We start from the raw sequence: 12,896 nt of genomic DNA on the forward strand, positions 1-12,896 counted from the left end.
GCCCCTTTCTGACATACACTGAATTACGGTTAAATCCTGGGTAGCCCTTTTATCTGAAAGCAATTTCCCAGGTCGTCTGACACGGAGATGACACGGACATTAACTAGGTCGCGTCCTAGTATAAAGTCCAGGACTTACCCTGGACGCGCCATGTGTGGAAGCAGCCGTTTGATTCCCAGGTCACAGCGCTAAGGCTGATGTATGTAACGTAAATGGTGGCCCTATCGTCATTTCCTTTTTCTTTGCGGTAAGATGAAAGGCGGTAAACAAACATCGAAATTATCCACATAACAAACTGGAAAGATAGCAAATTTTAAACCGGAAACATAACAAAATTAAATTGATACTGGATCTTAGAGCCGAGGAAGAGACAGTCCATCGTCCATCAGTGGAAATGGACTTTGGTTTATTTTGTTGCCAATGCCAACCAAAAATGACATCATGTCCGGATTATAAAGTCCCGGGCCCCGCCATCCCCGTACAGAGAGCGGCGAGTCGCCAACATGGGACAAGTCTGAAAGTGTGCAACCCGGGTAATTCCCGGTACATCTCCCCATGTCTGAAAGCCTTACACGGGTAAACACATCACCTTACACGGGAATTTAGTGGGATATGAGTCTGAAAGAGGCGTTAGATGTTAAAAACAAAAGGAAATAATTTTAACTCTTTCATTTCAGGTCTTGCCAGTGTTGTGGCATCCATTTATATCTGCCTCTACTACAACATCATCAATGCATGGAGCTTCTGGTACCTCTTTAATTCATTTCAAGTGAGCTACTAAATCTCACCTTTCCTAATATGATAACAGTCTATAGGAAATTCGGTGGTCATTTGTGCGTTTACAAAAACTTTTCTCTGCTTTGTTTTTACAGTCTGTTCTGCCCTGGTCAAATTGCCCGGTTAATGCTAACCTGACAGGCCCTGTAGAGGAATGCCAAAAGGCTTCTCCAACCCAGTATTTCTTTTTTAGAGAAACACTGAACATTGCTTCTTCAATTGAAGAGAATGGAGGCATTCGAACAAGCCAGGCTTTGTGTTTCCTGCTGGCTTGGGTGATTACCTACCTCTTCGTTATCCATGGAGTAAAGTCATCTGGCAAGGTAAGACAAGTTTGCAAAGCGTAATAATAAGAGAACTACTGTTAAACAATGTAGATAGATATTTCCATTTATTCACAAGAATTAACCTAGGGCTGTCCCAATCCGATTACGTGATCGGAAATCAGGCCGATCATGCCATTTTTCAGAGGATTGGAATCGGGTGCAAAAGATTGGGTTTTTAATTTGAAAAATATGTTTGTTTTTCTGGTTCATACTCGTACAGCGCCACACTTTCCCTCCTGCTAAGCAGTGCGACCCAAGTGTCCAGTGTAGCTGATGTTTGGTACTTAAGTTAATGATGATTGACAGGTTTGTAGCTTTGATCTTGCACGATCAAAGGCACAAATGTGTTCATCATCGTTAAACCTGCAGCCCAGTCATAAGTGTGTTGTGGCAACTTATTGTTTAAGTGAGAGGCTGTTCTCTTGAGCGTCAAAGGGTGGGTGGATTTGAGTGGACTTACTCAATGAAGCCTTTTATGAAGACAAGCATTTTTTTTTACATTACTGTTTTAAAATAATTCACATTGTTAAGGCGGCACAGTGGGACAGCGGTTAACACGTCCATCTTACTGTTCTGAGATTGTGGGTTCAATCCGTCGTGTTTGTTTAGACAACGTGATTGACACCTAGCATATTGTTATTATTGAGTGACAGTTTTGCACTAATCATGAATTTATGTAAGTAAGACCAGAGTTTGTATGTTTTTCCTGTGCCTGTAATGGTATCTTGGATTTCCTGCCACATCCATGCATGGCATTGGCTGATAAAACACTCCAAATTGTCCGTAGGTGTGAGTGTGTGCCTGAATGGTTGGTAGTCTATATGTGTCCTACGACTGGCTGGTAAGCTGTTTAGGGTGTACTCCGCCTTCTGCCTGGAGTTAGCTGGCATAGGCTCCAGCACCCCTGCGACTCTCGTTAGGATAAGCGGTTCAGAAGATGAATGAATAACCCCTCCCTCCAAAGGTTTTCTATTGGGTTTAGGTCTGGAGACCGGCTAGGCAATGCTTGCCATTGGACAAAAGATGCTTCTTACGGAGCGACTCCTTGGTTTTCCTGGTTGTATGCTTAGGGTCATTGTCATGTTGGAAGACCCAGGCACAAACCATCTTCAATGCACTGACTGAGGGAAGGAGGTTGTTCTCCAAAACCTCACAATACAGGGCCCCAGTCATCCTCTCTTTAATACAGTGCACTCATCCTGTCCCATGTGCGGAAAAACACCTGTAATGTATGATGCTACCACCCCCATGCTTCACAGTAGGAGTGGTGTTTTTGAGATAGTACTCATCATTCTTCTTCTTCCTCCAAACACGGTTAGTGGAGTTATGACCATAAAGTTCTATTTCACTCTCATCTGACCACAAAACTCCCATGATTCCTCTGCATCATTCAAATGGTCATAGGCAAACTTAGGATGGGCTTTGACATGTGATGGTTTAAGCAGGGGAACCTTCCGTGCCATGCATGATTTCAAACCATGATGTCTTAGTGTATTACCAACAGTAACCTCGGTAACGGTGGTCCCAGTTCTTTTCAGGTCATTGACCAACTCCTCTCGTGTAGTTCTGGACTGATTCCTCACCTTCCTTAGGATGATTGAGACCCCATGAGGTTATATCTTACATGGGGCTCCACTCCGATTGGGATTGACCATCATGTTTAGCTTCTTCCATTTTCTAATGATTGTTCCAACAGTGGACCTTTTTTCGCCTAACTGCTTGGCAATTGCCGTAGCCCATTCCAGTCATGTGGAGGTGAACAATTTTGTCTCTGGTGTCTTTGGACAGCTCTTTGGTCTCGACTATGTTACAAGTTTGAGTCCTACTGATTGTATGGGGTGGACGGGTGTCTTTATGCTGCCATCGACCTCAACCAAGTGCATCCGATGCAGAATAATACATGGAGATGGATTTTTATTAGGCGGACTAAGAGGTCTTTCAGGGTCAGAATTCTTGCTGATAGACAGGTGTTCAAATACTGTTTGCAGCTGTATCACACAAATTGTTAAAAAATCATGCATTGTGATTTCTGGATTTTTTTTTTTTAGATTATATCTCTCTAACTGAACATGCAGCCACAATGACAATTTCAGACTCCTCCATGATTTCTAAGTGGGGGAATTTGCTAGATAGAAGGGTGTTCAAATAATTATTTTCTGCACTTTATAAACGTCTTATAATCCGCAACACTCCTGGAAAAGCAGAAGAGGAAGTACTGTAAAAAGTACAGTACTGTAACATGTTTGGAACTTTTGTTCAAATAATTAATAATTTTTGTTGGTATTGGATCGGGACTCGATGGCGGCAGATTCTCAAAGTCAGGTGGCGTGGACTCGTGTTCAAAAACTTGCGATTGGGACATCCCTAAACTAAACACATTGCTGTTCTATTACATTTCTCTTACTTATGCACAGAAGTGGCTCCTCCCTTTTCTGTACACATTTGATTCTCCTTTTCAAAATAGTGATAACAGGACATAGGAATTTATTGTTTACATTTTCACCACCGGCAAGTACTTTTGCATCGTGTGAAATTCCATGGCGCTGGGCCCAGAGGCTGAGATGAACTTTCTCATTGGCATTAGAACTATAAAAACGCTAGCCCTGTCATCACTCGGCGCGGTCCCTTGAAGGGTGAGGCCTGGAGTGGTTTTGAATTGGACTTTTAAAGAATAAATAAATAAATAAAAATGCAGAAAATGCTGAGTTAATCATTTAAAGATTGACAGAACTAATTTAGAGCAAAACACTGTTTGTTTATGTCCGTAGGTGGTTTACTTCACTGCTACATTTCCCTATGTGGTGTTGGTTATCTACCTCATTAGGGGTTTAACTCTTCCTGGTGCCATCAATGGTATAGCATACATGTTCACCCCCAAGGTAAGGATTTAGGAATTATGCCATTATTACAACAGTGCAATATTAAATGTTTTTTTTTTCCTCAGTAAAAGGCCAAGGAGAACACACAAATTAATGTGCTGTTTACCCATGTGTGTCCCTGCTTTTAGTTGGAAGAGCTGGCCAATCCCACTGCATGGATAAATGCTGCCACGCAGATTTTTTATTCTCTGGGTTTGGGATTTGGGTCACTGATAGCATTTTCCAGCTACAACCAGTACAACAATAATTTTGAGTATCAGGCCATCATTGTCTCTATCATCAACAGTGGAACATCCATTTTTGCTTCCATCGTCACCTTTTCTATATATGGCTTTAAAGCAACAGTTAACTATGAAAACTGCCTGGAGAGGTGAGTTTTGCTCACTTTTGTACATGAGTAATGATCCAAACGAATCTTAATGACCCAAAATCGAATCATGTTAGTACTGTATGTTGTGTAAAACATATAATACAGTGGTTTGCAAAACTTGGCAACTGTCTATTGAAAGAATGAACAGTGCTACTCTCCCCTCTTGCAGGACACGCATATTGCTGCTGAATACTTTTAATCTCGCAGAGGACACTATTAACATGGACAATGTGTTTGAATGGGTTCAAAAACTCAATGCAACATACCCGGAGCAGATCGCTGAGCTTGGCAATAAACTGGAAGAGTGTGACTTAACGAGTGAACTCGACACAGTATGTATTTCTTCATTCCACTCTTCTTGAGCTAATCAGTTTTTTTTTTTTACTCATTTGTGCTAGCATGATCTTGACTATTCATTCACATACTGTACACACAAGACAGTGATGAATGTCATTTTGACTGGCAGGCTGTATTGTCAGGCTCGAGCTCACCTGCCATCCAGATGAGGATAAACCATAATGCATCTTTGTGGAGGGAAGCGCCACATTGTAGTTATGGCTTCATTTGGTGTCTGTCAACTAGGAATCTGTTATTAATCATCTAATCAAAGGATTTGACAACTATTTTGATAGTCGATAAATCGTTTCGATACATTGTTGACCTAAAAATGGTCAAAATACTCTTTTTGAACCTCTTAATAACACAGATTATTGTACTGTATATTTATTTCATGTCATATCTATTCATGTTACTTAAATTTTTTAAAAAAATAAAGAGGGGCGTGGGACAGTAGATATTCTTTCTGTTTTCCTCCGTAACATTTTTTAAAAATTACTCCGAAAACAAACAAACAAACAAATAAATACTACTGTTGTGGCGGGCCAGATCTGGCCTTTGGGCCTTGAGTTTGACACCTGTGCGAGAAGCAGTATAGAAATTGTTTGAATGGATTATGAACGCCACAATCCTCTTGGAAAATAGTGGTGGCTGCAAACAATTGCGCTCTTATGAGTTGTTGTTCAATGTAACCCAGTTCTCTGTGGCGGTAAAGGACTTAGAATTCTTGGGTCTAGTCATTTGTCATTCTAAAGCGACTGGGACATTTATTTGTATAGAACCATTCAACACTAGGTAATTCAAATTGCTTAACATCACATTAAAAACAGCAACACAATAAAGTAAACACATTAAAATGATCAAAAGTACAAGTCATACATTGCATATTTGAAAAGTAAGGGTATCAATTTACAGCAAATAATTGGGTTCGGAGTACATTGCCATCAACAATATTGTTTTTGGTTCTGATTTGAATGATCTGACAGTTTTAGCACACCTCAAATCTTCAGGTTGTTAGTTCAGCAGTTGAAGTACATAATAACTAAATGCCACCTCTCCCTCATTTTTTGTTCCTCATGAAATGTCCTAAAATGTCTTTTTGGTGTTGTGGAAATGGCCACCCTAAACTGTAGATGTTTTATGACTTGAATATGGTCCAGTTTTCTTGAACAGCATTCGTAAGGACTCTGGCAGCAGCATTCTTGATTAATTGCAACGGACTTCAATTAAATTGAGCATAAGATTTACACTGCTGGCCAAAAGTATTGGCACCCCTGCAATTCTGTCAGATAATGGTCCATTTCTCCCAAAAAATGATTGCAATTACACATGCTTTGGTAGTAATATCTTCATTTATTTTGCTCGCAATGAATAAACACAAAAGAGAATGGAAAAAATTAAATCATGATCATTTTATACAAAACTCCAAAAATGGGCAGGACAAACGTATTAGCACCCTTTGAAAAATCACGTTATACTTCTCTAATTTGTATAATTAACAGCATCTGTTACTTACCTGTGGCACAAAACAGGTGGTGGCAAAAATTAAGGCCATGTCCACACGTAGCAGGGTATTTAGCAAAAAGAAGATATTTTTCTACGGTTTGACCTATCATCCACACGCGCACGCAGAATTAAACCAGGGTTCTTAAAAACGATGGGGAAGGTGAAGATTTGCGAATTCTGCGTTTGTGGCTCCATCATGTGGACACTGATAACCGAAGATTTACGTCACACGTCACTGGCTGCGACAAATTTTGTCCTCAAGTCACACATGAGACCAATTTTTACATTTGGAGTATATTAAATATGCGGTTTTTTGCTTCCATTTTTTTATTACAAACTCTTGCTGTGCTTCTTATTGAATAGTGGGCATTTTGGACAATTATTTTATTGTTTTGAATGTACTTAAAAATGAATGAAAGCGGCTGCCTGTGGAAGTTTTTACTTTTTTTTTCTACACAAACTTGCAGGTGTGGATGCAATTATTTTTCCCCGACGTATTAGGGCAGAATCCTCGTTTTTTAAAAACCCTGCTACGTGTGGACATGGCCTTAATCACACTTGCAGCCAGTTGAAATGGACTAAAGTTGACCCAACCTCTGTCCTGTGTCATTGTGTGTACCACATTGAGCATGGAGAAAAGACAGAAGACCAAATAACTGTCTGAGGACTTGAGAAGCAAATTTGTGAGGAATCATGGGCAATTTCAAGGCTACAAGTCCATCTCCAAAGACCTGAATGTTCCTGTGTCTACCGTGTGCAGTGTCATCAATAAGTGTCAAGCCCATGGCACTGTGGCTAACCTCCCTAGATGTGGATGGAAAAGAAAAATTGACGAGAGATTTCAAGGAAAGATTGTGCGTTTGGTGGCTGAAGAACATCGACTAACATCTAAACAAGTTCAAGCTGTCCTGCAGTCCAAGGGTACAACAGTGTCAACCCATACTATCCGTCAGTGTCTGAATGAAAAGGGACTCTTTGGTAGGATACCCAGGAAGACGCCACTTCTGACCCAGAGACATAAAAAAAGCCTGGCTGGAGCTTGCCAAAACTTACCTGGGAAAGCCAAAAACGTTTTGGAAGAATCTCTCTGCTTTCTGCCCTCAATCTTCATCGCAGCTCTGGTATGCAGGACTTCATCACCTGGTGTGAGGGCGCTTGTCTCCAGCTTAACCCTACCAAGACCAAAGAGGTGATTGTAATTTTCTCCAGCAAGCAGAGACAACTGGCAGAGGACATCACTACCAACATTCAGGGGGAGCCTGTGGAGGTGGTGGGATATAGATATTTGGGTACAATCTTCTGAGATTTTCCTCTAACACTCAGGAGATCCTCAGGAAGTGCCATCGGAGGCAATATCTACTCAGAAAGCTGACATCATTTGGAGTTAATAAAGAAATTCTCCTCACCTTCTATCACACCTTCATTGAGAGCATCTTAACATTCCCATTCGTCTCCTGGTTTCATTCCATCACCCTGCCAGATCGCGCACACATCTACTCACCGTCACCAAGGTCTGTTCTAAAATCATCGGCCACCAAGTTAGAACTCTACCTGCTTTTTGCGAACAACAGACCATCCGCTTTGCTCACAGGATCCTGCACAACCCCTCACATGCACTACACTCAGTGTTCGAGTGGCTCCCATTAGGTCGCAGGCTGCGATGCCCACGCTGCAGAACACAAAGGAGGAGGGCCACATTTGTCCCCATAGCAGTCCTGCTCCTGAACAATGACCCTGCCTTGTCCCAACTGCCACTGACGGACTGAATGCACATAGCACTTTAACATCATGCATAGAGCATTTTTTATTTGGCAGTAACTTGATATTTTTACTGTCGCACTTTATGTGTGTTTTTGTACTGTTGGTGGTTTGTTTGTCCTGCCATGCTGCTGGTTATGCCTTTTTAATTGCCCCCCGGGTACAAATAAAATGAATTTGAATTGAATTTGAATGTTCTTTGGTCAGATGAGACAAAAGGAGAGCTTTTTGGGGAAAAAGCATCAACATAGAGTTTACACGGAAAAAAACGAGGCCTTCAAAGAAAAGAACACGGTCCCCACAGTCAAACATGGCGGAGGTTCCCTGATGTTTTGGGGTTGCTTTGCTGCCTCTGGCACTGGACCGCTTGCCCGTGTGCATGGCATTATGAAGTCTGAAGACTACCAACAAATTTTGGAGTACAGTGATACCTCGGCTCACGAACGCTTAAGCTCACGAACTTTTCGCCTCAAGAACATTAAATTCGCGAGCATATAGTCTCTGCTGACGAAGTAGTTTTCGGCGGACGAACCAATTCACACGGTCGAAAAGCGCCACGAGAAGCTGACGCACGCTCACGGCGTCCCAGTTCGTCCCCTCACTTTCGTTGAGTGCGGACGTGGTTTGTGTTTGATAGAGATTTTGGACCATATTGAGTGTACTTTTGCTATTATGGGACCGAAAAAGAGTTACCTACAGTCCTTATGGAAGGTGACTCGTGTTACCAATTCGCCCTCGACTGGTAATTGGCGGTGCTTTCAGCTTCCCACCGTAGTGAGAAGTGGACCGGCGAGTCACGTTGGCTCGTCGTCGGTTGTCTTCGGTTCGCCCGATTTCCTCTCCAGAAAGGTGGCGGCGTGCATACAAACACCCAGAGGCGTCGGATGGCTTTTATTAACAACCAAAAGCATGTGGGGGGCACAGCAGTGGAGTCTACGCTAACTGCGCACTTTGCCGGTAACACTCTCCTTCCAACCAGTAACTCCCTCCCTCCCTTCTCCTCCCACTCCATTCCATCAAGCCATCAACTACCATCACAAAGGTAAATAAAACGACTTTATTATACAGTACAGTTTATTTCTTTAATTATAATACAATAGCACATTTATTATACATAAAATAAGGTATATTTTTGTGTAGTTTTAAGGCTTATTTAGTAGAAAATTATGTTTTATGGGGACCTGGGAACGGATTATTCTCATTTTAATGGTTTCTTATGGGAAATAAATGTTCGGAAGACGAACTTTTCGCCTTACACACACTTTCTGGGAACCAATTATGTTCGTGAGCTGAGGTATCACTGTATAATGTAGGGCCCAGTGTGAGAAAGCTGGGTCTCCCTCAGAGGTCATGGGTCTTCCAGCAGGACAATGACCCAAAACAGACTTCAAAAAGCACTAGAAAATGGTTTGAGAGAAAGCACTGGAGACTTGTAAAGTGGCCAGCAATGAGTCCAGACCTGAATCCCATCGGACACCTGTGGAGAGATCAGAAAATGGCAGTTTGGAGAAGGCAGCCCTTTAAATCTCAGAGACCTGGAGCAGTTGGCCAAAGAAGAATGATCTAAAATTCCAGTGGAGCATTGTAAGAAACTCATTGGTGGATACCGGAAGCGGATGTTTGCAGTTATTTTGTCTGAAGGTTGTGCTACCAAGTAGTAGGGTGAGGGTCCCAATACTTTTGTCCGGCCCATTTTGGGAGTTTTGTGTTAAATGATCATGATTTTTTTTTTTCATTCTGTTTTTTTTCCATTGCAAGCAAAATAAATGAAGATATTACTACCAATGCGTTTGTAATTGCAATGATTTTCTGGGAGAAATTGAGCATTATCTGACAGAATTACAGGGGTGCCAATCAGTGGTGTTACCAGGATGCCAGGTGTGGGTGGGCATTAGTCTTACCTGGGGTGGCAAAAAAAAAAAAAAAAAAAAAAAGCTACAATGCTCAAGTAGGTCAAGATCCAGCGTAGGTCTACTGCACCTTAAAACATGTTTTGTTTTCTCCTTGAGATAACTGTTGTTGTGATTTGGTCTGAACAAATAAAAGTTGATTTGATTTTATTTGACTTAGAACACATCCATAACTAAACAGTATGGACAAGCAGGTGACAATGTTTTTTAGGTAACCTATTGTGGTTCCTCGGTTTTATTATCATTTAGGGCTGTCAAACGATTAAATTATTTAATCGAGTAAATTATAGCTTATAAATTAATTAATCATAATTAATCGCAATTCAAATCATCTATAAAATATGCCATATTTTTCTGTAAATTATTGTTGGAATGGAACAATACGACACAAGACGGATATATACATTCAGCATACGGTACATAAGTACTGTATTTGTTTATTATAACAATAAATCAATAAGATGGCATTAACATTATTAATATTCTCTTAAAGAGATTCTTGGATAGAAAGACTTGTAGTTCATAAAAGATAAATGTTAGTACAAGTTATAGAAATTTTATATTAAAACCCCTCTTAATGTTTTCTTTTTATTAAAATTTGTAAAATTTTCACTCAAAAAAATAAGCTAGTTGCTCGCCATTGTTGATGTCAATAATTACACCATGCTCACGCATTGTGCTGAAACCCATAATATCATTTGGACCCAAGCGCCAGCAGAGGGCACCAAACACCAAAAAACAAGTAACAAGCAGACATTACACTGCTGTCATTTTAATCTGTTTGAGCGGGGCATGTGCGTTAATTGCGTCAAATATTTTAACGTTAATCACCGCCCGTAACGCGATAATTTTGACAGCCCTATTATTATTATAGTTATTCCTTGTTCAACAGCCCCTATGAGCTCAATTTGACCACCTTAGAATGCTTCAAAATGCATCAAAATTGGCAGGCAGGTCAAGACATGTGCAATCTTTGATACCTTGTAAAGAAAAATTCCAAATACACAATGTAGTGCCTCCTAGCAGTCATTCTTTGTCCCGCCGACGCTTTGAGCCCTACTTTGACCCCCTCAGAATGCTTCAAAACCAAACTCAACAGCCAGGTGAAAACTGGTGAAAACTATGGTAAAATGTAAAAATAATAATAATAATAATAAAAATAAAAATATGCGTAAGTGTGTGTAGTGCCCACTTTTTTTTTTAAGGTGAAAGAGGACTTAACAACGCAGTACAATATAAATGGGATACCATATGCGGTGTCCAGACTGCCGTTAGTACTACATCCAGTTTTCTTTGGGTTGGCAGAGCGTGTAACGCCGGCAACGCCCCTGGTGCCAATACCGGCCAGCAGTGTATAATAATAGCATAAAACCTGCCATTGCATGAAGCTACTACTATAAATTATTGCATAGACAGTTTTTCCAATTTAGTGCTAATCTTTAGATGGCTATTGAAGTTCAGGTCCATGTGAGTCAATGATATTGGCCAACAGTTACTAAATGCTATCGCATCCAAAAGTTTTCTGAAAAAACTGACGCACCAGGCAAAGTACTCTTAGTACTTAGTTTTGATCCAAAACCTTTTACAAAACCATAATTCGCTTCCAATTCGCCACATTTACTTCAACTTGTGTAGTCTTTCTTTGGGAGTGTTTATGCTTTTTGGGGGGGGGAGTGACAGATAATCATACATATTTATTTCTTCATGCAATCTCCCTGCACTGTATGTCTGTGAGGTAGTGCTTGTCTGATGTTCTTTGAACATATTTAGACATTGGTTGGCTGTCATTTCTATCCATTACATATTTCCCATCCCCTTTTAATACAATTAGTCAAATTTTTATCTGCTGTCAGTGTTATTTTTAGCTCAGATATACGTACGTAATTCTTATTTGAGTCCCTACATATGACCTCATAAGCAGTTGGTTACACCCAACATCTCCCTGGAGATTTTCTCCTTTGATTTTCATACTTTAAAAAAAACCTTTCTTAGAAATATAATATCACGATTTAACGGTTTCATCATGATTCACTTGTTGCAGCTGTCTTTCAAATGTTGCTCCTCAGGTTGATTTGACTGATATAATTCCCTTTTTTACCCACTATTTAAATCCCCTCTTATTTTCACTTGGCTTAAAGGGAATCTTAAATATTTAAAATGCATTTATTCATTACGACAAGGCAAAATTACTGCAAAATGGTAAAAACTGTTGACTTCTTGAACCTCCCAAACGGTATTTTATGCCACCAGAGTTAGTCAGGCTTTTGTCATTTCCCTCCCCCTGCTTCGAAGATAGAGGAAAGAGCGTAAACAAAGCAGGAGGCGTGACAGCTAGCCGACATGCTAACCCCAACTGAGCGGCGTTTCCAAGTTTTTTCTGAATCATTGCATTGTACCCCGTGGAATAATTGGATTCCATAGTCAACAATATTGGACCAACAAAATTCTCCATTGGCTTCCATTCATATTGCACTCTAACCCAGAAGCAAATCTTTATTGGGTCCCATTGACAGTTAATAGTAGAGATGTCCTGATCGATCGGGATGCCGATCGATCGGGACATCTCTACGATCACGTCATTTTCAAAGTATCGGAATCTGCAAAAAAATATCGGACATGCCTTTTTTTTGTACATATATTTTTTAAATTAAATCGTTTTCTAATTGTATTTAACGTTACAGACATAATATGTTACACTCATCCAGAGTCTTTAGTTTAGGCTTAAGGTAGGGTTATCAAATTTATCCCATTAACGGCGGTAATTAATTTTTTAAAAAATTTATCACGTTAAAATATTTAACGCAATTAATGCATGCTCTGCACGACCCACCCACGCATTGTCGCGTTCATTCTGTAATGGCGTCGTTTTACCTACAGTATATATAGAGCTAAAAGGCAGCTTAAAATGAGTAGAGTGAATTTTGGCAGCCTTTGGAGCCTTTTTTTAATTGGCTAAAGCCTTACAATCCCTCTCCCTATGATTACAAAATATCGTGGGAAGCAATGTGGGGAAGAAAGGTAGTAATTGATCTTT

General features: G+C 40.4%; 1 protein-coding gene across 2 annotated transcripts in view; it reads left to right on the forward strand.

Moving 5' to 3' along the window:
• LOC130915137 (sodium- and chloride-dependent transporter XTRP3A-like) overlaps positions 1-12,896 on the forward strand; it is a 54,615-nt gene that overhangs the window by 17,461 nt on the left and 24,258 nt on the right. For both annotated transcript variants that reach the window (XM_057834932.1, XM_057834933.1), the window contains exons 3-7: positions 678-769; positions 873-1,100; positions 3,872-3,982; positions 4,111-4,352; positions 4,522-4,684. In XM_057834932.1, the coding sequence (XP_057690915.1) occupies positions 678-769; positions 873-1,100; positions 3,872-3,982; positions 4,111-4,352; positions 4,522-4,684 (836 nt within the window). The remainder of the gene's footprint in view (positions 1-677; positions 770-872; positions 1,101-3,871; positions 3,983-4,110; positions 4,353-4,521; positions 4,685-12,896) is intronic.

The sequence above is a fragment of the Corythoichthys intestinalis genome, chromosome 4, assembly GCF_030265065.1.
Source record: "Corythoichthys intestinalis isolate RoL2023-P3 chromosome 4, ASM3026506v1, whole genome shotgun sequence".
NCBI lineage: Eukaryota > Metazoa > Chordata > Actinopteri > Syngnathiformes > Syngnathidae > Corythoichthys > Corythoichthys intestinalis.